Source organism: Anguilla rostrata, chromosome 14 (assembly GCF_018555375.3).
Source record: "Anguilla rostrata isolate EN2019 chromosome 14, ASM1855537v3, whole genome shotgun sequence".
NCBI lineage: Eukaryota > Metazoa > Chordata > Actinopteri > Anguilliformes > Anguillidae > Anguilla > Anguilla rostrata.
In genome coordinates, this window is record NC_057946.1 from 8,574,464 (window position 1) to 8,601,936 (window position 27,473).

A 27,473-nucleotide genomic window follows, 5' to 3' on the forward strand; every position below is an offset into this window, starting at 1 on the left:
CCACAGTGAACACATCAAACAGACCACTGACCTCAGGAAATACACATTGAGCCAATTTATTACACTCTCTGAAGAAAACACTTTGCTGCTCTACCACCTTGGCCAGCAGATGGAGACAGCATTAAATATTTCCAGTGATCTGATCACAAAAATATTTGACCAATCCTTTGTTTTATGAGAGCTCTTCTGATTTACATTAATTAAGATAAATGACAACTGCTTTTACACTATGCCATCGAACATACCCATAATATTCACTTGTTCACAATTGCTGCTGGATTAATATATGGACTAAAAACAGTTCAACGTATATTGTTATAAATGTTAGCAGTATACTAATAGAAAAATAAATTCTGAAATAAGTGGCAGTACTTAATGTATTTGGTATATGCAAATGCTGTGCATTTAACCTTATTTATTTAACATTATTTACATTACAATCCTTATATTTAACACTTTATATTTCAAAATATGGCCAGCTCGGCTGAACTACCTTTATTTTGGCTTGACTGACTGCAGGTACTACCATAGGGTATTGTGTTAATCTCATAAAAGGATATCACCATTCTACATCATGATTTGATGCATGATTTATTTTCAGCTCTGCATCTCTAGCTATAATTTTTAATGAAAGGGAGAAGATGACATCAACATAAAGCATCTATCTCAGCCTAAAAACTTCAACAATAAACATAAAAACAACAAACCTTTGTTTATTTCTTCTCCAATGACTTCATGTTCATCCCGCAATCCACTTATTTCATGTGATTTAATCTACAAGAAAGTTAAAAGCATAATGTATTAATGTCTAAATTAGAATGAAATATGTTGGTTCTGCCACTGACCACTGCTTTGGTCTAAGGAAAGTTAAATCAATTACAAATCAGCATTGGCAATAAGGATAGTTTTATTGGCACAGCTCAGTTTTACCCATAGATACAACAGGCACTTGAATGACAGCAAATAATAACTTTTATTATTCAATTTTCATATTTTATAGTGGTTTTTTGATGAACAGGCTACGTGTTGCAATGGTAAAAAGGCCAACTAATTGGTAAATCAAATGAGAGTCCAATAGAAGAAATTCCAATAACCCATTTTTGCAAATTAGCCTTGAATGTAGCAACATGATTAAAGATACTATTAGAGATCTAAATCTATTTGTTTCAATTGAAACAAATAAGGATACAAGCATGCAATCACAAGTGTGTTTTTCTGTAGCAATGGGGAGATTATATATCTGTGCATTGTGTTGCTATAAAACAACAACACAAGCCAAAGTTACTTAACTATTAAACAACAGTGATTAATTATTAATAATCCATATTTTAAAAGGTTATATGAAGGCTTGTGTGCAGCTGGACCTTAGACTCACTTTCCTCAGTAGGTTATTATCCCTTAAGTACTTCCTTAAGAGCAGAATGTTGGCTTCCAGGTCCTTGTCCGAGGTCCGCTGGACTGCCAGGGTCCCTGAGTCATGGCAAAACCACAAACTGTGGGAGCCGTCTGCCGAAATCTCCTCAACTCCGGCCTGGGGTGTGACCGGCGGGGCAGGTGGGCTGCACAAATAACCAAGAGACATTTAAAAAAAAAAAAAAAAAACTTTTTGTGTTCCGTCTGTGCTAATGCTAGTTTAAACAATGACATCCAATGTGACATCTCGAATCATAAATAAATTTAAACATGGACGTATCTTCTGATACCACTGAGACAAGCAAAAATTGTTCTTTGTTATGCATTGATTCTATTTGAAACTGATTTATGAAGGCCTGAGTGTAACTGTTCTTTAAAATTTCCTTTGAAGGAACTGTGCTAGCCATGAGTACATGACCTCATCCTTTCAGTCTCATGATGTATTATGTTACGTCCAGACAAATTAAATCACCACATGCCACCTCCTTTGCTTGAAATTAGATTGTTTTATGGGAACAAATGCCACACAGACTGGCCAATATATTGTTGTGAAGGTACTGCAGTTCCATCTAATTCTATCTGTAACCCATACTTAGATATGTTGCGCTCTCTGTGACCTTGGTCACCATGGTTGCACAATGATGTCACACCGTTGCCTTAGAAATCTCAAGTCATAAAAAATGTTTGCAATGCCCCTTCAAAACACATGCAGTTTGATCACAAAAAAACATATTGCTCTGTTATTGCACATTTCACTGCAAACTTGCTAAGATCCAAACCATTTGTTCGATTTCAGCTGTGTTTAAAAGCTGTGGACTATTTTGAAGAGTTATTAGCTAAAGGCTTTCCTTAAAAATCACCAATCTAAGACAGTACAGTATGTGTACTAACTCATCACCTGGAACGTCTGAACTCTTGCAAACGAGTGCATACCATTGGTAGTAGGAAGAGATATAAAAACAAATAAGCAGGAAACATGACCTTCCAAATGACAAACATTTGATGGACACAGCCTTGCAACAGTGCAGAAATCACGTTTCTGACATTTTAGATGGTTTAAAGTGTCACCCTGCTATGGGCACTCAAAATACAGTACTTTGATTTGCTGTGAGAGAGTGCATTTTGGCTGTGAAGCAGCACACGCTTAATTATACAGTCCAATCAGTTTTTACACTGAATTGATGCAATGGACCATGTGACCATTGGTGAAATATTGAACTAAATGAAGCAAAAACCAGGAACTTTTACAGGACTCCAGGAGTAGGGTGACCTAGCACTACAATAATAGCGTGGCTGGGTTTTTGTTCCGGCTGAATATAATGTTTCAGATGAAAACTCAATACCAACATAAATATCAAAATACCCATAATGCACGCAGTATCTGAATGTGCATTGGTTCAGAAACTGATGCTTTGCAGTGCAGCAGTTCTGAACAGTTTAGGATTCTAGCCTAGAACAACCAATGCAGCAATATGCATTAGATCTAATTATATCTACACAGAAAACAGGGAAAGGGGCCTGTCTCCAAGCAACATAGACACTGGCATTTGTCAGTACCATTCAGCTTTAAGGTACAGATTTAGGCCTTTACAAATAACAAACAGATTATACAATTTAAGCTACAAATGCTAACAAAACTGTGTGAGTTCTGGTGGTGCTACTTCAAGTTGATGATAAAAAAAGATACTGAAAAGCTGTAGTGTGTGAAAAGGACTATCTCTATGATGCTTAACAGGGTCTAGCCAATAAATATTGATTTTATTTTTAAATAATTCTGTTACAGCCAGGCATCTGGCCATGAATCACCTGCTGTTCCTCTGAACTTTTGTAACTTATATTTCTCTGGGGTAATTATTGAAAATCTATACTGAAATGAGGAAGAGATGTCCTTTCATATTGCTTGCCTTACTTTTACCCTCCAGCAGAATATGAATCTTATGTCTTTATCAAATTTCAATTCAGATGTAATTTCATTCAAAATGATTTCCGCTAGAGGTCAAAGAAAAGTGAAAATATATGCTGCATTGTTGTGCTACTTTAAAATATCAAACGATGAACTGGGAACTATGCCACCAGAGGGAGCATTGCATAGTGCCTAGAAATGAGATTTTTATGAGCATTTATGAGCAGGATATTTTTTTAAGGGCTTTGGTTTTTAGGGACAAAAGGTCACAGCACATCAAACAAAGCTATCATTGATATAATGCACTTATTTCTCTCAGTCAGGCTGCCATAATCGGAAAACAATCAGATCGCGAGGCTGTTTCCTGGGAGATGTGAAACCGCACGGATGTTCTCCTGGGGAAACCTTTGGTGCGTATTGTTTAACCATGTGGAGACTGGTCGTGGCAGAGGGTCTGTAAATATTGGACGATGGCAGTGTTCCGTCTCCGTCCTGCAGCAGTGATGTCACGGCACAGACTCACTCAGCGAGCAGCTCCAGCAGGGCCGGTGTGTTGGACTCTCTGGCCCGCTGCAGGGGCGTTTCCCCCTCCTCGCTGGGCGGGGCCACGGCCTTCACGCCCTCCGGGTGACGCAGGAGGAGCTGGGAGAGCCGCGGCAGGCCCAGATGCTCAGTCAGGTGGAGAAGAGTCTCCCTGGGCCGGGCTGGGGACTCTGTACGTGCAGGACAGACATGGAGAGAGCAAGGGAGGGAGGAGGGAGGGAGGGAGAGGCAGGAGAGGAATAAGAGACAGCAAGAGAGAGAGAGAAAAGGAAAGAGAAAGATTTGTGATAATTATTTTAGTCTGTGAAAAGGTCAAGGGATTTACATGACATCGCTCTCCAGAAAATATCATACTGTTTTTGAGGGAATAAACATTGATCAGTGCTGCTTGAGAATCTTTAAATTGCTCTGGGACAAAACACATCAATGTCAGCTTCACATGAGCCTGTGCTTACGAAGTCTGCAATAGACAACACTGGTAATGCGTGCTGATGAAAAGTAGAAAAGATGCTAAAAACAACATTTATAGCAGTTGAATGAGTTGTTATTTTCCTGTAATACAAAATTTGAATATGACACGTTCGGCATTTTGTGGTTGTGTGCTTCATGCTGCTTCCTTCTGTCTTATTGTGACATGCTTGCCAAAACACATTTGCCATGGCTCAAGAAGGGCCCTTTGCCCAATACATCACTAGAAGCACTCTAATATTTAAAATTTTGGGACATCTTTTTTACTAATTTTGTTCTTAAAGGAATAGCTCATTTCCTGGGGTTTTGACTGGTCCAGACACCATGTATGTGGAATGAAGGACATATTAGATGCTTCCAGAAGTTTATGTTGACCCGCTGGATTTATAATGGCCTGTTTAGGGACATTTGAGGGAGTTTATGTATGGATTAAGAAAATACACTTCAAGTAACACGAAAGCAGCTTGTACAGCGATGTTGTGTTTTCAGAGGCTGTTCATGTGAACACATTCATTTTAAAGTGCTTATTCACATTTATAAACATAAATATAAGATTTTATATTGTGCTATCCTAACAGTAGACTCAGTTTTTTTTAAAAATAAACATTACATATTAAAAAAAAATTATATATAAGTATATATTTTAAAAAAAGAAGAAGTAAAAGATAACATTAAATGCAAAACGGCAAGGCAATATAAAAAAAGGAAACAAATGTCATTGGCTTATTGTCACCCAATAAGCTGAGGACGTTCTTCATTGACTTTGTGAAGAATTTCATTATGACTTATACTTTTCTAATATGTGTCTCTGCAGGCACAATTCCTTGAGTGGCGCACTAGACGTACTAGTCCCTGGAGAGACAGAAGTATCACTACATAAATAAAACCGGTTTGTCCGGTGTTCCAAACAATTGTGCGTTGAAGGTCATGTTATTACAGGGTTTAGCATTGCAGTTGTGCTGTCTTTTGTTCATTATTGACAATTACTGTACCACTCTAATTCGAGGTTTGTTTGATCACATTGATTATATTCACTGGATTCACACAGTTATTCACACATGATCAATGTTAATTTCGGAATCATGAAATTAAATAAATCTGAACCTAAGATAAATAAATTACATAAATCTGAACCCAAGCTAAATAAAGCAGATCCTTCAGACAAAAGCAGCCCACATTTCCGTCTCTTGAAATTACCACAAATTGTGAAAATAAATTCTAGAGTGAGAAATGAGTAGAAAACACGAAACAGCCATCCCCCTGCTAATTCAGACTGACTCACAATTGCACCAATTCTCAATGCCAAGCACAAATTAAGCTGCACAATTTACCACACACAATCTCTATTATGTAAGAACCTCTGGAAGAATGTCAGCCATTGCTAGCATTGTCTTTCCCCAGTGAGGCCAGCTCCTGCTGACAGTCATTCATACTGTATGCCTCCCAGCTTCAGCTGTTTAGAGGGGAACAGCTTTGTACATGCTATGTTTTTTTTTGCAGACACAAAAGGTTAAGAGGACAAAATAACACAACACAGCCATTCACGCTGTGTTACAGCAGAACACTGTGCTGCACTGAGATGGTTGCTTAAGAAAAGAACAGTAAACAGTACATGCCTTTTCAAATACGCCTGGGTTAGGTTAACAGAAGAATATATTGTGATGAATAGAAACCAAAGTGCATGATGACCATGAGAACAAAGCCAGAAACTGGTCTTATGAGAGTCATAGGTCCAATGTCCACGTGGAGATTCAGAGGGTTATACATTGAAATGGTTGGGAATAATCTACATTTTAAGTTGTATGGCGCCCTTTAAAAAGTTCTCTGGCTATTCTGTCCAAAAGTCCCCAGTGTTACTGTGCCAGTCAACCATCTCCTCTTGACTGACATAGTATGGAAGGTGATTCTTAACATTGAAAGCTAGTAGTAATTCAAGTGCACGGGCAGCCAGAAGAGACATCTCAGATGTGTCTGATTCATAAAGAGCTGTCTGAGAATGATAGAATAAATAATCAAAAGACAACAATGGGACATTAATCCTCTTCATATATTTTCAAATTAGGGTAGATGTGCTGAGTATAGCAGTGAAGATGGATAACTCATGCTGCACTAGAAATAAATCTGATTCAAAGTGACTAATTTTCATACAACTGCCGGATAAGTAAATGTGATGACATTTGCACAGGAAAATGTTGTTAAACCAATCAAACCCGTCAACAAACATATGCAAGAGTGGAAGTAATCATGACTGTTCATGCAGTAATTAAAACTAAAAAAGAATAATAAATTAATTAAATAAATTAAGATGAACCGGCTTTACAATGTGATCCATTGAAAAAGTAGTGCAATACAATAAAACAAACTGAACCTGAAAATATGTCCTCATAACACAGTCACATGATAATCTGCTCAATGCTTCTGGGATTTTAACTCCCTTTAACAGGAAAGCTGGAAAGGTCAGTAACCAAACAACTATGAGAATACATCAAGGCTTTAAAGTTCTTTCTCCATGAATCTTTCACCAAATTATTGGCTCATTCTATTTTCCAAAAGAATGTGCACAAATAGCAGCTGGTGAATGTACGGCATTATGCAGGCAATCACATTGGTGATTTACTATTTCTGAACTTTTACATTCATAGATTATACATAGAGTATACCTTCTTGACACATGCAATGCCTGTTCTTAGGATAGCATCATTGAGAAGCCATTAAACATTTTAAATTCTGAAAATTCATCTCAATGGACTTTATTTAAAGCAAAAATAAAGATATCATCATTTGCCATTTCCTCAGACAGTAACCCTAAAGAGCAGGAAATATGGTTGTATGATCCCTAAAATTGAATTTCCCAACATCCTTGCAGAATTTAGTCAGACGGCTCCAATGAAACATTTGATTGTCATGCGAGTAGAAAACAGGCTATTATAATTGCACTAAGAAGTGAATCAGATTTGCACTGTGCATTAAAACGCAAAAGCACACTCACTTATTCAGCCTAGAAAATACCCTCAGGATACAGCACATCTGTTGCGGCCTTGACTGATCTTATCCTGCTCAGATTTTATCCTGTTCCAGCTTCTTCACTTCTTTTGCACAGACTTCTTTGATTGACCATCTTTTATGGCAATCAAAGAACAGAATAACAAACAAAATGATTGTGAATTGGCACTTTTTAAAAATGGAGAATAGTTTCCAAAATAATTCATAATCTCTCCTTTGAAAAATATACATGCTATTAGCCAAGGGCTTTTATACTGGTTACGTAGATTAGGCAGTCAGATGTGAGCTCTGTGATTATTGTTATTGCAGAGTGAAACATATGGGATCAAAAATAATGGAGCCATCAGCAAACCTCTCCAGTGCTAATCTTCTTCACACTAATGGCTGTAATTGCTCCACCTTTGAGAACACATTTTCTTTGATCCGTTGCACCTTGAGAGCGTGTCTTCTGACGTTCTATTTTTTACCACGCCGCCCTGTTTTGATACTCCCTCCTCTTGGCATAGTCCAACGACCTACCATTTTCCACACACTCAGCACAGTGAACTCTAGGAAAATGTGGGACAGACTATGCAGACTATGCATACTGACTTATATACCAAGGCAACAGAGATGATTCATATCATCATTGCTGATGGAACTGTCCCAGTACCTATTTTTAAGTAAGGAATAGCTGGCCAGTAAGAAATTTTATGATTATGTCACATGCCTTCTATTTTTAAAACATGAGTCACACTATTTGGAATCATTCATGACAGAGGAGTTAGTAACAATAAAATAACCTATTATTAATGTAAAAATATTTAGACTGAAAAGCTGGGCAGTAAGATTTCTTTTTAAATACATTATATTGTATCTTTAGTTTTTTTTTAAAGTCACTTTGTCTCAAATAATTAATCAAAGAGGAGTTGGTAATGATAAAATAACCTATTATTCATGCAAAAAATATTTAGAAATATTATTAAATGAGATCTTATTAAGGAATTATGTCAAGACAAGCAGAGACAATTGCCCCAAGAAATATGCACTAGGCATGCTTAACTGTAATCTATATGGCATGGACCAGGAAAAACATTCATCAAATGTTTTCTTAAGTGTGGATGTCAGAAACAATCACCGGAAACTTAATATGATTTGGCATAGCTTCAAAACAGAGCATAGGAAATTTCATGTAAGCAACCCATTTCATTCCAGCTAGAACAATGTACACTAATAAAAAGAGTCACTGACATTAAACACTGACATTAAGGTAACTGTCTTTCAAGCTTAATCTTGGAAACTCAGACCAACAACCAGAAAACAAGAACTTTGGGGGAAAACTTCACCAGTGGAAATGTGTACTAATTAGGTCATTTCTTATATAGGAAGCAACGTCTGGATTGGTCACAGGAGCTCATCTTGATTTCTGTGACATGGGGAAGCTTGACCAATGGCATATAACATGGAAAGATCTACAGTCTACCATATGTACATGACCCAAGCCCATCTGTCTTAATTCTGAGTGTCCAAGATCCCATTTAAATAGTATCTTGTAGGGCTTAGTTTGACATTGAACCTTCAACTTTAAGAAGAAAAGATCATAAGAATGCTCACTGATGAGAGCAGGCCATTCAGCCTAGGCTCACCATATGCCTATAAACTAAAGTATCCAGCACTCCATCAAGTCTGGACTTCAATTCCCTGTTAGTCTCTGTCGCCATGGCATTGGTGGCCTTGACCAAACATTTCAAATACCTTCTCCTGATTGGCTTGCGGGGACATTCCATGCAGTCAGACAGCCCAGGTTCGCCATTGCCTTTGTCACATTTTCATCCAGCTTCCTGCTGGTGGCTTCATCCTCCAGGCCGAATCTGCTGAAGATGTCCTGACAGCTGCTGGCTCGCGGGCACTGAGAATGGGAGATCAAGAGTTCTGCCAGCTCCTGAGCATCATCCTGGACATACTCAAGAGAGGATCTGCCAAGACAGGAGATGGGTCTGCCCGCAACGTAGAGGTAAGCAGTGACAGAGACCACCTCTGCGAGGTTATGACCTGGAGGTGAAAGATAGCAACAAGGGTTGGTCACACAGATATACTTAAAGTATGCTTTGTGTACTAACTATTAAAGTGAAAAGACACAACTTTACACAAGGAACACAGAATGAAAATAAATATGCACTCTGTCTTTTGCCAATCAATTATTCCAGTGGTAATTAAATATTGCACAGGAAACCTGCCAGAAACGTTTAATGCAACAGAACCATAAAGTCACTGTCCAGTTATGATGCAGAACACTGGGAAATCAAGTTGAGAGCTGCTAGTTGCAAAAGGGAAAATACAGGCACGGTATAACTAAACCGGTTACTGATTAAAAATTAAGGGCAAAAGCCGCACGCAACAATTGCACAATGATGGCTAGTTATGACCCAGCTTCGCAGGAAGCAGCTCGTTTTATCTCCTGCCTTCGCTGACGTTAAGGGGGGATTCAGCTTTCTCCCCACTCAGATGAAAAAAAAGCACCGCATTCTGTCAAACCCCTGCCGCTCTTCTCTCCCCTTTATTATTGAAATTATTTTTCTCCCAAACAGTAAGCCCAGAAGCATCTGTTCAAAGTATCGAATGAGCTGCCTGGGAGTTGTGTTACCCTCCGCAACTCTACACGCCTCTGTACACGTCCCGGCCTTTCTCCGTTTCTCATATCGGATGGCACTGTGACTCGAGGAGAGACGGCGGGACCACGCCTGTTACACCTGTTAGACCCTGGATCCCGAAGCCTGTTTCTGTAAGACGTGGGGCCAACCAACGTTCATTCGAGATCGGAGTTTGAAACACAGGCAGAAAGCCAGATTTTGCTATGTTGTGCCAGTGAAGATGGACACCGTGCGGATTAAAATGAGTCACCATCATGAAGTTATCGAGCTAATGTAGATACAATGCAAAATCAAGACACAGGAAAACATCAGCATTGATTAATATAATTAACAATTAACTAGAAATAATTAATTCATGTATATATACCTCACATGTGCTAGAAAGTGCCATCATTTAGCACTAATTTAATAAAAATGGAACTAGAATGGATTCTGAGGCCATTTAAAGCAGAGGTACACAAGAGAAGCCTCTATTTGGCAGTCTGTGATACTCACCGGGGACAGTGAAGTGCAGGGTACGGCCATCATCATCTCTCTGAGCCACAGCAATGTGGTCCAATGCGGACCCTTCCAGTACCATGTAGAATTCAGCCTCCTCTGGACCAGGCTCGGGATTCTGCAATACCACACAGGCCTGCAGCTGCCCCTGGGACATGGACACACACAAGCATGCGTGTACACATACACACACACACACACACACACACACATGTACACAGGTACACACAGACACACACAAACACAGACACACACAGACACACACAAACACACACACACACACAGACACACACACACACAAACAGGGGAATGAGCAGGAGGCTAGTAAAGCAAGTAAAGCTGAAATACACCAGTACAAATAGATCAGGGCATCTACAAATTGATGCAATGACTCAAAAGCAAGGTGTGATACCGGGAAGGAACAGATGCTCACAATAACAGACAGCAGTTCAACTTGTTATTCTGACCCACGGTAAAATCACACACAATCTATCAGGCCTACAGTACCACAGCTATAATATTCAAGGACCAAGCAAAAGTTGTGTCCACGAGGTAATAACTGGTTTACAGCATGAACTGAAAAACTATACATTTACAACAGAAAAAAGCAAGTATACACATTTTAACAAACAGTTTTATATTCATCTTTTTGATGTCTGCTGATGCACTGCAATATTAGGAATTCTACAGGATTCTACATGAGTGTTGGTATAGAACAGTGAGGGTAAGGGGACCTCACTAAAAGGCTTAACTGCTAGTTAGTGGGGCAACTGGACAAGACCAGGAAAGGTGTAGCTTATGGAGGAGGAATAGGAGGTCTGTTCTGTTAGGCAATAAACATAGGCCCACTTAATATCAGTCAACATGTTCTTCTGTTGCTTTTGGATGACCTTGTAATACGGATTATTCTTGGCATGTTTCTCCCTGAGGGTTTAAAAAAAGTGACATGCTTGTAAAAACAGGCCTGTGCCTGGATAAATGATAGATAATGATATCTGAGTACTACCGAGGAACACAGTTAAGGCAGTTACAGTAGCAGTAGAATAGACAGTAGAAGTAGTAGCTTTGGTAATAGGGAAAGAGGAACAAAGGTACATCATATAATGGGAAAAATGGGGAACATGTAACAGCAGGCAGAAACAAAATACTCTTTTGGGCACCCAAAACCTCAGAAGCAATGCAATCCAATTTCCTGACTTTATACAAATCATCCACTGAAAAGGTTTACTAATATGTTAATGTGTATACTCTGCACAATGATTAAAGTTTTTGAAAATGTATTCAAAATACATGGCTGTGTCAGTGAACAAAACCAATGGAAAACTTATAAAATAAATATCATTTTTTTTTGCAACAAAACCCACATCAGTACAACCTTGCAACCTTTCCCCATCGATGTGAAAGATAACAAAATATTATGAAAATTAGTTTACTGAAAAGAATGATTTCTTAAAACAAAGTAAAATAGATAATTACTGGTATATACTATATACTAAAGAACATCAGAAAAATAAGTTTGTTTGTCTTCGCATTTATTCACACAACTTTCCTTTTTTGACATTTTAAAAAAGCTTCCTGAACATCTGGTTCTTCCAAACCTTTGAGAAACTATGTTGGAAAAATTCTCCAGGAAGACCTTTCATGTGGGATCAACATGTCGCTCTCCCATCTTCCCCTTCAGCCGTTTCTCAGGATTCTGAATGAGCGGCTGTGATTCTCTCCCGTCTGCAAGGGGCCCCAACAATGGGTGTTTAGTTTCTTACCATAATTAGTCTGCAGAGGCTGCTAAAAAACTGAGAAGGGCGGGCATAAACTGCAGCCGGAATTCTAGCCCGACATGAAAGAAAATCATTCGCACCGTCCCAAAGTGGCTGAGGCCGGGCGAAAGACATGTAATTGGCCGTGCATTATGTCACAGGCACAGTGGGAAGACAGGAGATGTGCTCTTGTTATTCGCAGTCCTGGTTTATCTTGGCTGTGACCTCTGAACGACCCCAAAGACAACCAACAAAATACTGGAACGGTGTCAAGTATGGCAACAATACTTTAAAAAACAGGGTTAACCTATAGAGAAGAAGACTTTAGTGCTGCGTTTACCATCATTTTCAGGGTGACAGAGGAAAACACTTATGGCCTATCCACTAAACGGGAAACAGGTTCATTTTAAAAAGTATTTTTCTGGCTCTGAAGGTGACCAAGAATGTGAATCAGAAGTTGAATGCTGATGTGGCAAGTGGTGATTTGTAAAAATCTAACCTGAAAGACTGAGGACCATATTTAATCAAATCACTTTCAACAAAACGAATCAACTGCATACTACTGCACACCCATGACATTTCCTGCATTGTCCATACTCTGAGAGTTTGCCATTACAAAGTTTCTTTGGTAAGGTGTGGTCCATATAAGAATAGTACAATACAGCAAACTGACATGTATTGCAGTCACTCCAAATGGCTTTCTTCTCTGTTACAATAGCCTATATCACAATTTGTTCCTTCATGGAACACTGTGAATTGGCTTGCGACAGGTCCTTTATTCAGAGACATATTTTAATAATTTGACCGACGGAATGATCAGCCAAGGATATATTAATGTTGTTCTGAGCCTTAGCAAAGATATCAAACATTCAAAGAACGTAAGAACTAATGTCCAGTTAAAATATCAACGCTTCCTGCCTGATATAAAAAATGTGAATGTGAGCTAAATGGTGTATTCTCCCTTCTGAATTTGCCTGCAAGTGCTTACAGAATATTTTTTCCTCATTCCGGGCAACCACTGTTTATCCTCTCAACTGACAAACCATTTTCTAACACAGCATTATGCAGACAGTATTATGCAGCTTTCAAAAGGGTACTCACTGTTTCATAACAAAAGACCATTTGAATTGTGAATATAAAAATTAATATTCATTAGAATATTCCCATTAAATTAAAATAATGCTGGAGAAAGCAGTATTGTAATGCACTCACACAATCTGCTCCAAATAAAAGCTACAAAATTATGTTGATGAATACAGCGAAGAGGACTACGGCTGTGTCGCTTCTGATACTTTAGTCAGCATTCAACCAAACCTCAGACTGCTCAGATCTGCCCTGTCTTTGACTTACTCCGTTCCCTCAGAAGAAGGCCTGAGGCCTCAGCATTCTTTTCATTTTATCTGCTAACCGGCATGCAGTCTGTAAGTCACCAGGTGATGACTTACTGCCGGCCAACGGTAGCGCATTAGCCAAACATTCCGGATGAGCGCTGCGCTGACAGGCGGGGAGCTCTTGTGCTCAGATCAGACTGTTCTCGGGGCAGTTCCTGAGCGGAAGCCAAACACTCCCGCTTCGCAGACACATGTGGACAGTCCAGACATCGCACATGCTCAGAACCCGAATGCTAGCCAGAATCTTCCACACAGGATGCGCCTCCTATTATTCAGCAGTGACAATTCACAATGGACATTTAAAATTCATTCTTGGCACTGAAGCCCATGCTCTCCTCATAATAGGTGTTGGATTTGTCCAAAGTGTCCATGCTTTTTCCTCACATGCACTTTTCAGTACATGCAGAAATGTAAGAAACAGTAGAAATAGCTAAACAAAAATATTATTGTGCTTAGAAGACTTTTGTGAGGACTGGAGCATTGTTAATGTTGAACATTTATCCAAGTCACTCAATCTCAGTTACCTCAACTAGTTACACAGTAATAGAAGGAGACTGAACACATGAGAAACATAGCCAGACCTGAATATATCTTTTTTTGTATTAACCAGAACAATGAAAATGTATTGATACTGAAGTACATTTTCATTCACATCGTAATTTGAATCTTAATCTTAATCTTAAATCTTAATGTCCCTAGGTACATACAGAATGACACAGACCCTTGAGACTCTGGTTTCACCTGTTACTAAATGATGCCATCATCCTGAGTCACAAGGATTTGGGGGAGGCGCTACTTACATATAGAGGCGCTTCTCGTCTGCTCAGCTCCATTCCCTCAGCATCTGCAGAGACACATTTACACTTTCACAACAGAATCACACTTAGTTAGACTGTCTACACAACAGGAGTGGACACTAATCTATACAAGGTAATGGAAACTGTTATGTTTTGTCAGAGTAACTGGCTTATGGTCAGTATTTATTCACATAAAACAGCATAACAAAATTGCTGGGCTGAAATAACCCATAAGCAGCTATAAAAAAAATCTTATCAACAAACCATCTGCCCACAGGCCTTCACACAGTAAGCAGAACACATCAGTCTCCTCTCTGAGTGGTAAAAATTAGGAAATAGCTCAATACATTAAAAAAAATAGCAGCTGATGGGGGTGGTACAAGTTCTCACTATGTATAATAATAATTTTCTTATATATAGTATAAATACTTGAATACTTTTTCCATATTTTAATGATTTTCTTGCACATTTTCCTATAATTTTTAATAGTTACCTACCTACAGCTACTGACCTACCTACAGCTACTGATTACAATGAATCGCAAAAAAAATAATTTATATTACTGTTTTCATGAGAAAAACCATTTCAATTCTCAGCCCTACTCTCTGTAGCACAAAGAAACAGGAAAATTGCATAACCAGCAAGGTTAATATTTCTTTCATTGTCATTACACTGCCACTTGCCTTTTTTCCATATACTTGCAAAACCAATACTTCATGATTCATTAAAACTACATTAACCACGCCTAGCAGCCAAGGAGTTCAATGGCACAACAAAGACAGCAACAATGCCAGTGTCCTCACGCAACTTGTGTAAAGAGAAACTTACAACACAAAAACCGAACAGTAATACTGGGCTGTGTCCAGTAAACAGAGGCATAAAGGATGAAACATTCATGAGAAAATGACCTCAAACATCAAAGTCTGTTCTCATTTTCCTGTCTTTGTACGTTATATATTTCCTATCTAATGGACAGGCGGTTTATTTATCACCAGGGCAATAAAAATGGATGCCCAGGTTACACTTTACAGCATTGTGTACCCGGAAGAAGCAGATGTGGACACGACCCTGTTATCTGCATGTAAATAGCCATGTGCCATCAGTTCCCTCTTTGAGTCTAGTTCTCCTGGAGCTTATTAGCTGTTACTGCTGGCGTGTTCACAAGGGGAACCAGGAGGTTATTTCATCTAGGGGTTTCTGCTATGACTTGCACTTTACAAAAGATGGCTACAGTACACGGCCTACATTATCAGTACATTATCAGTTACCTCATTGTTTCACTCTTAACTACTTAACTCTCTGAACTATTAATAGCTTGTTTCCATCTAAAGCTAGTCTTACAACTCAAAGTTAAACTGAACTGAAAGTATTAATTTCTTAGTTGATATATTTAGTGGTAGTTGCAGCTGTACATAACTATAAATAAGTTTTTACCTTTAGTATTATATAATTAGAATTTCATTCAGAATGCAAATTAATCATTTCAATGCAACTCTTTCCATTGTTATTTTGTGTTAATGACTTATTTCAGTGTATGTCAGTGTCTGTGTGTGTGTCAGTATTTCTGTGCGTCCTCTACCCTTTGGCCATTTGTTTTCATCTTCGTAAATGTCTTGCTCCAAGTTACTACATGTGATAACACTCACAGTCACGTCATTCTGTTATCATCTGCAAAGAGTAAATTGATAATCCTTCAAACGTTAAGTGCACTGCAAGTAAACACAATGTTACAGACTTACAGACTGAAATAGGTCATTCAATGTACATACAAACTGCATTTTCTTTGCAAGTCTGTCTAGATTGCTGAAGTATATACATATTGCACAATCACAGCATTCTACCTTCAAATATGGCCACAATCAAGACTACTCCACACTCAGTTACATTGACTGGATTGCACAAGCCCTGGTCTAAACCATTTTAGTGTGCTACAAGAAGAAAACTGACGTATCAAGGAAAACAATTTGTCTGCGTTTGTCTGCAAACACAGCCACCACTGCTGGCCATCAGTACAGACAGCCTGCCTGTCCAGCAGTACTGTGCTCACTTCCTGAGCAGGCCTCAGTGCACGTCTTCACCACCACACACAGGGCCAAGGTGACCCTAAGGAGGGACCCGGTCTCAACTCTACACCATAGATGTGTTTCAGGCTTAGTCTCTCCTTGGTTGCTGCTAAAACCAATAAAGCATGTATGGGCTGGAAATGTTTTAGGTTTAGGCCTTGCTCTCTTTCCACATCACATAACGAGCAGACAGACTAAGAAGGAAAAAGAAAACAAAGTGTAGTACACAATTTAAATTACATACATACAGTTGCATCACATGACTTAATCAGAGGGAACTTGGAGATTCTATTGAATTAATTCTCAGCCCATCACAATCTGGGCCAATATACCATGGTGAACTAATGTCCAATTCAGCAATATTCAGTGTCCCTGAAAAGATTATTTTTCACACCACAGTCAAAAAAAAAAAAAAAAACATTTTTCTCATGGCATTATCTACCTGTAGTATTGCATATAATTGATTAATTGCTTTGTACCCATCCAACTGTTTTAAGAACAGATGAATACAGGAACCAAAGACAGTCAAATGGCAGAAATTCCCTATTTAATTGGAGTGCACAAGCATGGTACAAAATGAACTGCAATGCAGTTATTATCTGGTATGCCATTAATGCAGTCATAATAAGAAGGATAAGTATTTGTCGCATATCCTGTTAAGATGCTGTTTTAGTGTGTTGGGAATCTTCCAGACCATTCCAGTATGTACTGCCAATGGTCAGAAGCCCCGCAAGGTAACTCATAACTGTTTGTAACATAGCTGGTAAAGTATCTGATATTCAGCCATAATGACTACGACAGGCACTCCATCTCTAGTCACAATACTGTTTTTGCCAGGCTGTGTTATGCATGCTATTGCTATGTATAATTATCTCATATGTACTGTATACTCTGTTCAGACATTTTATATGTATAAGGTCTTTGTGCATGGCTGAATATGTATTGTTTGCAGGGCTCCTCTGCAAAAGAGAACTCTGGTCTCAGTAGGACACCCTGCTTAAATAAAGGTTAAATAATACATTTTTAAAAATACAGTAACAGATTTAACAGTTACCTTTGTGCGAACACTGTGAACTGATGAAAAGCAATGATTACATTGCTTTGATCATGATATAATTTGTGATAATTCATCTGCAGGAACAGGCTTCAGGCAAAAATCCATCCTCCGCAGATCCAATCTTTTAACTCGTATGCTAGAATCGTGCAAGGGAACTTCTCTCACGCTTTAGAACAGGACGCATAACATTCCATTACCCTTATTCACCATTTACTTCTATGGCTTTGTTAAGCAGGAAACATCACGTTGTGCCACTAGGGTATGCAGCACAGTAGCCCCCCAAATGAATTCTGGGTAGATCCATCAAAATGTCTGCAGCCCTTTTACAAAAAATCCTTGAACTTAAAAAATAATGTGTGTGTGTGTGACTTTTTCTGGATAAGACCATCTGCTAAATTCTGTAATGTAATGAAGCTGGGCATGCTGAAATGAAATGCATGTCTTCAATGGTGTTGTTCCAATGCATTTCCGTACACTAGTATACATCGTCTGCGGGTGACCGGATGTTTTATGAGTGACCATACTGAATGAAGACTTGAGTAATACTGGTTAAAATATCATTATTTGCAAGAAAGGCTCTGTTTTAAAATTGCTAATGAAGAGTGATTTGACAGTTTCAGCCCTCGCTGCTGAAGATGAGGATCCCAGAAAGCTTAAATGTATTTTAGCCCTGTCTGAAAAAGAATAAGGAAAAGTAATCTGAAGTAACAATATCCCTGAAACAGGAGGCTATTTTCTACCATGCATTGTGCAGCAATGAGAATATGTTTGCCTCTTTTACAAAGATTTGTTGTGTCCAATATATCTCTTCTATTTACAATAAAAATGTATAACAAAAATACAGTTAAATGCCAAAATTCTAGGACAGTGACACACGTTTTGCTTTTTCAGCTCTGTACTCCAGCACATAGAAAGTGAAATTAAACAAAGAATATGAGGTTAAATTGCAGACTGTCAGCTTTAATTTCAGGCTATTTGCTTCCATATTGGGTGTTCTGTGCAGGAATCACCATCTTTTTTATACATAGTCCCCACCCCCACTTTAAGGGAGCAAAAGTAGCTGGACAAATTAGCATAATCTGAAATAAAGTCATCATACTTAGTACTTGGTTGCAAATCCTTTGCATTTGATGACTACCTGAAGTCTGCAACTCATAGACATTTACCAGATGCTGAGCATCTTCCCTGGTGATTCTCTGCCAGGCCTGTACGGTGGCCATCTTCAGTTCCTGTTTGTTTAAGGGGCATTTTGCCTTCAGTCTTGTCTTCAGCAAGTGAAATGCATGTTCAGTAGGATTCAGGATGAAAAATGGACTTGGCTAGTCAAGAGAATTTCACTTCTTGGCCCTGTAAAAGTCCTTGGTTGCTTCTGCAGTATGTTTGGGGTCATTCTCCAGCTGCAAATGAAGTGCCATCCAATGAGTTTTGAAGCATTTGGTTGAATATGAGCAGATATTTCTGTATGCTTTAGAATTCATCCTGCTGCTGCCAACAGCAGTCATCATCACTGAACACAAATGAGCCAGTTCCAGTGGCAGCCAAAGATGCTTAGTATACCTCCACCATGTTTCACAAAGTGGGAGCTATGGATCATGAGCAGTCCCTTTCATTATACACTTTCCACTTTCTATCACTTTGGTACAGGTTAATACTCACGTCATTTGTCCATAAGACTTTGTTCCAGAGTCCTACAGTTTTTAATGTACTTTTTAGAAAACTCTAATCTGGCTGTCCTGTTCTTGAGGCTTACCAGTGGTTTGCATCTTGCAGTGAACCCTCTGAGGTTATGCTGGTGTGAACTTCTCTTTATGGTAGTCTTTGCCTTCATCTGGAGAGTGTTTTGATCTGTTCAGTTGAAAAGGTGTTTTTCTTCACAAATTAAAATATTCTTTGGTCATCCATTACAGTGTTCTTCCATACCAGGTTGTTTGCTATTGCTGAGCCCACCAGTGTGTTCTTGCTTCCTAACAGTGTATCAATCAGTTGATTGTGACATGACCAATGCACTGGCATATGTCTCTGATCAATTTATTCTGATTTTTTTGTCCTCATGTTGAGAGACAACAGCAATAAACCCACAATGCATTTCCAAATGAGATGTAATATTTCTTTGTTCATGCTAACTATTGCAATCGGAATCCTGTGTTTCTCTACAAAGAGCCACTGTGTGTGTTGCATGGAACAATGCAAATGAATGGTGACCCATAATGCCCTCCTCCTCCTCCAAGTCTGAAATTATTTTGGAAAATAATAAAATAAGCTCTTATTCAGTGCTTTCAATGCAACCTACTTCATAAATCAGAATGTAGTAACTCTGAATCCTTCCATATTAAACAATGATTTGCATTTACATGTAAGGGTTGTAAAAACCTTAACCCTAACAAACACAAATATTATATGAAACGTGTATTACATTTAAACCCATGCAAATTTAACATTAACAAATATTTATTCACACAAGATCTGATACAATATTTTAAGCAACTAGCTAAAAGAAACAGCTTAACATAATTTCACTGTCGGCCTTTGCAAATTAGCATAGCCTACTACACTACAGTTTAATCGGTACCAATGATGCATTCCCAGCATCCCTTATGCTGAACTGTGCAGCCTCAGATTGCTTTTCCGATGCCCTTGTAACTGTCTATATCTGCCTGCTCTGTATTAAACTCAACATCACCACAGCTTGCACATTCTCTACAGTTTTCTGTGACAGGTTTTCTCTGAAACCAGACATGAATATACGGTTCACTTGCTTTCATTGAAATTGTATGCTCCGTTATTCAGATTTTTAACAAAAAATGACACTACCTAGTGTATTTATTCATACATTTAAGTGAGGCTCATGTCCGTTAGTTACCTATGTGTTAACAACTGTGATGAGTAATAAGACCTGATTCGCGTGTATTGGCTAAACACAAACACACATTTCAAGGAAAATCATTTCGTGGTTAAATGCATCCCTGTTTCAACACAACAGATAGCCTATAATAACAGACTCGATTGCTCTAATGAATGTAGGGAACAACGCACTACAAAGTGATACACAACTGTTTATATCATGTTATATGATTCACTTAGTCAGTTGCAAAACCGTCTGAAAAATTACTTCTAAACACTTTCCGAACGATAAACTAGACAACAAAATTAAACATTTCCCAGATCTTTAATTAACCCCATTTTGGAAAAGAAATAAACGCTGCTGCGGTTTGTATCTTAAAGCTGAACAATGCTTCGCACTGTAGGTACAGCTGCCAATGATAAAAGTTGTTCTTGTTTTCCCAGTATGGATTTGAACTCGCACAGATTGCCACCAACAGTGATATCGGTATTGCTATCAATAAAGGACTGTGAAGCATGCACGTAAACAGTCAGCTAAATCATCTCGAGCTTCCTCTTACAAAACAGGTACAAACAATAATAATTTCGTAAAAAGACAAATAAATGTCAGCTAGCTGCAATTGCATTCGTTTACAGTGAAATTGCACTTTACCTCAATCCGCGCGTCAGCATAACCTGTGCGAATTAACTCTCAAAATAAGACTTCAGTATTCCCACATCCTTGTAACTTTTCCAGTTGACGAACGTTAAGGTAAACCGGCAAAACAGAAAAGGGTCGTGAGAATGTACGCCTATTCCGCAAATTAAGAGTAGAAGAGCAGCCTGGAAAGTCAGATCTCGGGTCTCCAGCGAGCACCGGTACAACAGTGTGGCAGGGCTCGCCGGCTTTCTCGCTTATTTTACTGTGCGGGGTGGTAGCCAGCCTCCCTCCTCGGGCTCTAGGCAGGTCACACGGAAAGGCGTGCAATAACAGCGTCACGTGTTCATAGACGCAACCTGGCTGACAGCGCAATTGTAGTCTGTTTAACCCGTTGACTTCGACAGGTGCATGTTACAAAAAATGAGAGGAAACCCACATAACATTACGAGCTCATAGACTAAGGTGCAGAGGACGACACAGCCATATGGGAGCAACAATATATTTTGATCTTTTTTTACTTCAGCTGTTAAGGTATTTGTTGGGACATATATGTAAACCCATATACCCTTTTCCCCTAAACTGTTTGTCTGGTAGCCTACTTGAAGCCTTGGATAAGATTGGATACAAATATACATTTGAGGAGAAAAGAAGTGTTCTATACTGGTGTGGTGTTTCCAAGTTAATCACAAGCTGAGTTGTTCTTTAACAATGTCCTCACTGTTGTTATAGGCTACTTCAGAACAAAAGAAATCTCCCTCTTACAACATGGAAGTTGTCAGCAGAAATTCTAAACAAAAACAAACCACTTAAGTTATCTGGCATCTGTTTATCCTTGTCCAACCCGTGAGAATGCTCACTTGCAGAGTGTGAGTTAATGTGCTTTTTTTGTCTTTGGTAAAGAAAATTCTACCAATGAAACACTTCCAATGATCATAGACATTCTATATGAACTTATTTCATTTATTTCTATGGCCAGGGTACAATGTTAAATCTGCATATATCTGCACATTTAATACACTTCTTTGCCATTGACAGTGTCCTTTTCAGGGTTCCTCCCTATTAGAATAATATCTAAACAAACCTGACAGAAACGTAGGGCAGAGGGCAGCCAAGGTCAAAGCATTTATGTGGAGGAGCTAGGGAGCCACGTGAATAAATGATTAATAAATGACAAATATAATAAGGATATTCTTATCAGAGTGGTAAATTGCTGATACTGAAACCATGACAGAAATAGGGGAGAGTGGAGACTGTTTTGGTATTTGGCTCAATTCTGAAAATATTGGGTTAATCTTTTTTTTTTTTTTTTAATACAAACAGCCTACATCACTTGGCTATGATTACATACCTCAATGAAATTTCCGGGACATACCATTCACTAGCAATCTGACCGAAAGTACTGGGAGTGAAAAATTGCATTTTACCCTGTGGGTGGGATAAAAACTAACTTGGCACACCTAACTTTAAAAGTTAACACACAGTGAGGTAATTCAATAAAATTCCATGTTATATGATACAAACAGTCTTTGATCAATTTTGTTTTTACATTTATATGTATTTCTGTGCCTACCCATATCAGTGAAAATCTATCACAAGACTGTACATTATTCTCCAGTTCCCGTCTAATGTCTTTTCAATCCAAACGGAACCCTATTGGTTTTGTTCCAATTTGTATTATTTTTATGTCCTAAAAGTGTTTGCACAGCATCAGTGTACATCGTAGACAAACAAAATTTGGCAGGTAGGTTTGCATTCCCTCCTGCTACTCAGGAAAGAAAATTTACTCATACTGGCCAGATGGTGGCACTATAGAAATAATCTTCAAAATAGTTTTTTGGGCTATAACTTTTGAACTGTTTGGCCTATCATCTAAATTTCTTTCCTCAGATTCCCTGGCTGATAAACAAATTAGCCTAAAGAACCCATAGTCTACTACATTGGATATTTTGTCATTTTGAAATTTGTGGGACAGCATTTAAAAATGAACTATTTGACATACCAATATGGAGCTTGAAACTATTTGTTTATTTTCTGTTCACATTCATACCAATGCAATGGCAAAATGAAACATATTTACCACAAACAGGATCAAAGTCAAATGAACTTACTATGTTCCCCTAATGTAGCCAGAGCTTCCCAGTCCAGAGGCTACTTCTGCTACTGCTATTATGCAATTGTTTTAATATGAATTATATCTTTATCAGTCTCAGCATAGAATGTTTTTTCTTTTGGTTATTTGATAGGAATGTTCATACTAGGCCTTCTTGAAAATTGGTTAGAAGGGACACCATTACATGCAGAACAAAAGTAATAGTTCTTAGATATTCATACATCTGTTAGACACCTCATGTTAGAAACCATAATTTCCACCATTTCATTTTTTTTCACTGATCACTTCTAGCTCCTTCCTGCTCCATTTGCTCTCGTTGCTGTTTTCAAACCATTTCTACTTAAACTCATGAGGGCACACTACATTTCTCCCTATTTTTAAATCAAGTTTATTCTTATTTCATTCTCTCTGACATTTCGTATTTATTGTTTTTTTGTTTGTTTGTTTGTTTTACAAATTCATAGTCTTTTTACCTTTGATTATTTCACATTGTCATAGGCCTTGATGAAAAAACCATCCCTTGTCAAATCTTGAACTTCATTGCTCACCTTGATTGTAGTAATTCTCTTTGGCTACCTGTATCTGTTACACACTCTTTGGCAGGTGCTTTCTTTATAACCTTCTCTTTTGTATTGGTTCCTGTTATGGAAATTCCTTCAAAACTTCTTGTTCTTTGTTACCTTCCAAGGATTTGTAATAAGGTCACCCCACCCATCTTGGTTGTGGTTGTTGTTGTGTGAGTACATGTGTATTTGTAATTAGTTATATCAAGAACTGACAAGAGGGCGGGGAGGGAAAGCCTTTCAACAAGTGGAAGCCTGTGCCGTGGAAAGCGTGCACTTCCTCAAGATACATGTAGGAAAGCAGCTGCTCTGGCAGGAGTCCTCCACACTCCCTAAGACTTGTTCTCCAAAGCCATCAAATCGCTTTCAGCTTAATCAGTTGCATGCATACGCCAAAAGATTACACCAGTTACTGGATATTGTGCTCCTGTTGAATACATTGAATTGTTGAATAAGTTGAACAAGATTACTCTACAAAATGTCCACTCATTACTGTCAATGACGATTAGTCACACACCCAGATTGCTCAAGGTATTTCCTGTGTTCATCAATCTTAAATACGTTGCCATCACAAAGAGGGAACTTATTAAGTGGTTAAAGAGTTTTGTATGATTAGAACTATATCATAATCTTTGGTATAATTAGCATTTTAAACTGACTGCAGCTGACCAACTCAGTTACTTTTGAGTAATTATAGTATAGCTCTGTACATATTTTCAACACATGGTTACATTACTAGCTTAACAGATGCCCTTATGCAAAGCAAATTAGATTGTTCCATTAAGTGTACAACCCATTTATACACCCAGAAATGTGCTGAAGCATATTAGTACTTGCTCAAGGATACAACAGCAATGTTTTTCCATGGAGCCAAACTTCTGCTTACAGGGGTAACTCTTATCAGCAAAACACGCTGCCAACTCATTGTACCAAGAGTAAGGAAATCCCATACAAGTGTAAAAAAAAGGTGCAAAAGTCATTTTAAACTGTGATACCAGAATAAAACAGCAAGACAAGCCACACTAGCCTAGCATCTCTTTCAGCTCTCATGAAGTGTTTGACATTTAAAATGTCTCCTCACAAGTCTGAGTACCATGAGTGTTTGTAATAAATGCAACTTACTGAAAAAGCATTCATATGACACAGAGAAAATCACTTGTCTCACTAAGCATTTTCACAATACCCACATCAAAGGGCAACTTTGTTTACATTGTACATATGACCTTCTACATGAGCTGCCTTCTTTTTAGAGTACCTTAGTCACTGCTCCACATAGATGTTCTGTGTGCTGGAAAAAATAAATAAGTAAATAATCATGTGCTAACTACTCATGTTGAAAGAACTAGCACATGAAGCAACTAGTCAGTCAAATAATGACTACCGATCTTGAATATAAACAGGCCTGTTCCCTGTGTTGTTTCTACTGGACTGAGAACGCTGTAGTGTGGATCAGAAATTTAATATTTTAGGGTAGTGTACAGGGTGGATTAAATATTTAGCATTTGTTATAAATTACATTTTATGAATTGTGTTACTTCACCATTGTAGCAACCACTGAGCTCCCAGTTGTATGTAAGCATAGAAACACTGAAAATGCTACTCCGGTGTATTAAGTGGTTCTGTAACATACTAGTACATACAAAATGGCATCCATGACAAGCTAATTATAACCGATGTATAAATATTTCAGGATACTGTATATGTTGGTAGTAACATTAATTGCTTACTGCTCTCACCCCCACACAAGGTCAAATATCCAGAGCAATCCACAGCAAGACAGGAAGCAACAGAATGGCCAAATTACATGTCCACCCTTCCTGCTCCTTTGAGTGAGCCAATTCATGTGCCAAGCAGGACTTCAAGGATGTTGGGTGGATGGCAAATATATCCAAATGCTTGTACAGCTTTAACATGTTGCACATAAGTTCTGTTGTCTCAGAACTCAAAATCATGACACATTTCAGTAATTAGCTTAATCAAGTTTGTGAAGTAACAGTGGTTCATATTATTTAAAAAATAAACAAACAAACAAACAAACAAACAAACAAATAAATAAATAAATAAATAAATAAATAAATAAATAAATTCCCTTGTAAGGTCACTCAATCAGGTAATGAATTTAAAGTAAAGGTTCAACCATGAAAGCCAAGCTTCCAAAATAACACAGGGATAATGTTGTAGAAAGGCACAGCACATGAGGGAATAAAACATTGCAGTCATTGTGTGCGACTTTTAGTTAAACTGGTTAGGGAAAGGGCAACAATTCTGAAATAGGCAATCAAGCCAGGATTATTTTAGTTTAATAAAAACATGTTGTGTAGGCCCCTACCCCCATTGATTACTTGTAATTGCCAAATAGTTAGAAGTCATATTGTTGCCAGTGGAGCCATGACAAGTTTACCGTTATAAAAGTAAACTATGGTAATTATTTGAACAATGTAGCTATGCAACACAACCACATTCAGCAACTAAGGAATTAGCAAACACCTTACATCTAAATAATGCATTAATCTGGGGCTGGGCTTCTGGTCACAGATCAGTATTATGATACACTCACAGATGTCCCACAGGAGAACTTTCATGTGCTGCATGTTGTGCTGTGGACTGCTGTGCCGTTTCCTCAGCGCGGCTGTGGGTACTTCCATGGGCCTCCATTCCATGCACAGTAGCATTGTGACCGTTTAACTGACTGTATAATATCATATGCAAATGTACATGGTTGAATACAATGTTTGAAAACAACCATATCTCAGGCCATGATACAATATATAAAAGAGTGAGAATACTTCAGGGTGCCACATGTAGGGAACATAACCAGCTGCACATAATTTATTGTGAGAGGATGGAACTGCACTCACTGATACTGTACATACATAACATGCCGTTATTTCTATAATTATTTGTATCTGTAACATATTGATTATACAGCTATCTACAAACTACAGTATGCAAATATGGAAATCTAGGAAAGTGCTGTAAAGTTTAATTCAGGAGACACCACTGAGTGAGGGTAAATAGTGATAATAAAATCACAGTCATTAAATAACTATTTAATGTGGTGGCGAGTAAATACTTATTTATTCAGGTCATATTTTTTTAGAATGATTTTAGTGTCATGATAATATGTTAATATAATATTAGACAAGTCCACCTCAGATGTGGTTACACTGCCCCCTTGTGTTTTTCACTTTACAGCTGCATGAAATAGAACAGAGCCAAACCGAGCAGAAAAGCAATCCTGAGAGGAAAACAAACAATTCTCATTCATTTTCATGAGAAACAAAAAGATAATTGCCTGAATATACCCTTCATATGTGTATTGAAATATGAATCTTCCACGAAACATGATGACAGCAAGAAAAACCGGTCTGGTTAGTGCACAATAAGCACTCCAATCCAAAAGGAAGAGCTACTGTTAATGCTATTGTTCTGGTAACAGTCAGAGAAATAAGGAATTGCTGCAGTCCATCCTTAGAACCTGGCCTCAGCCCATTCCGTGGTCAAGTTCAGCTATACTTTACTGTACTGGCCTGCGTTGTTTTGTGCTAAGCACTCTAGTGCCACATGTCTAATGCTCTGTTATGTTTGTTTTTCAGTATTGTACAAACATTCATACAGTTTCATCCTTACTTATTTCTATCTCTGTAAAAATCAACAAAAATGCAACAGTTTACACATTTTTTCAAGAGTGGAATTCTACTGTTTAGCCCCTGCATATCCATTACAAAAGACCTGGGAGCTTAGTGACTCATAACTGAAGCCTGTTGAGGATTTATGAGATATTTTGGAATGATAC

The 27,473-nt window shown here is 38.2% G+C and overlaps 1 protein-coding gene across 3 annotated transcripts in view; it reads right to left on the reverse strand.

Annotated features, from left to right (window-relative positions):
• The window catches only part of arhgef28a (Rho guanine nucleotide exchange factor (GEF) 28a), a 69,354-nt gene extending 48,053 nt beyond the window's left edge, over positions 1-21,301 (reverse strand). For all 3 annotated transcript variants that reach the window (XM_064306983.1, XM_064306985.1, XM_064306982.1), the window contains exons 1-7: positions 21,017-21,301; positions 14,407-14,450; positions 10,456-10,606; positions 9,065-9,361; positions 3,840-4,029; positions 1,376-1,559; positions 708-774 (exon numbers count right to left, since the gene is read on the reverse strand). In XM_064306983.1, coding sequence (XP_064163053.1) covers positions 708-774; positions 1,376-1,559; positions 3,840-4,029; positions 9,065-9,361; positions 10,456-10,606; positions 14,407-14,439 — 922 coding nt within the window. In that variant the 5' untranslated portion in view covers positions 14,440-14,450; positions 21,017-21,301. The remainder of the gene's footprint in view (positions 1-707; positions 775-1,375; positions 1,560-3,839; positions 4,030-9,064; positions 9,362-10,455; positions 10,607-14,406; positions 14,451-21,016) is intronic.
• Positions 21,302-27,473: the final 6,172 nt, after the last annotated feature.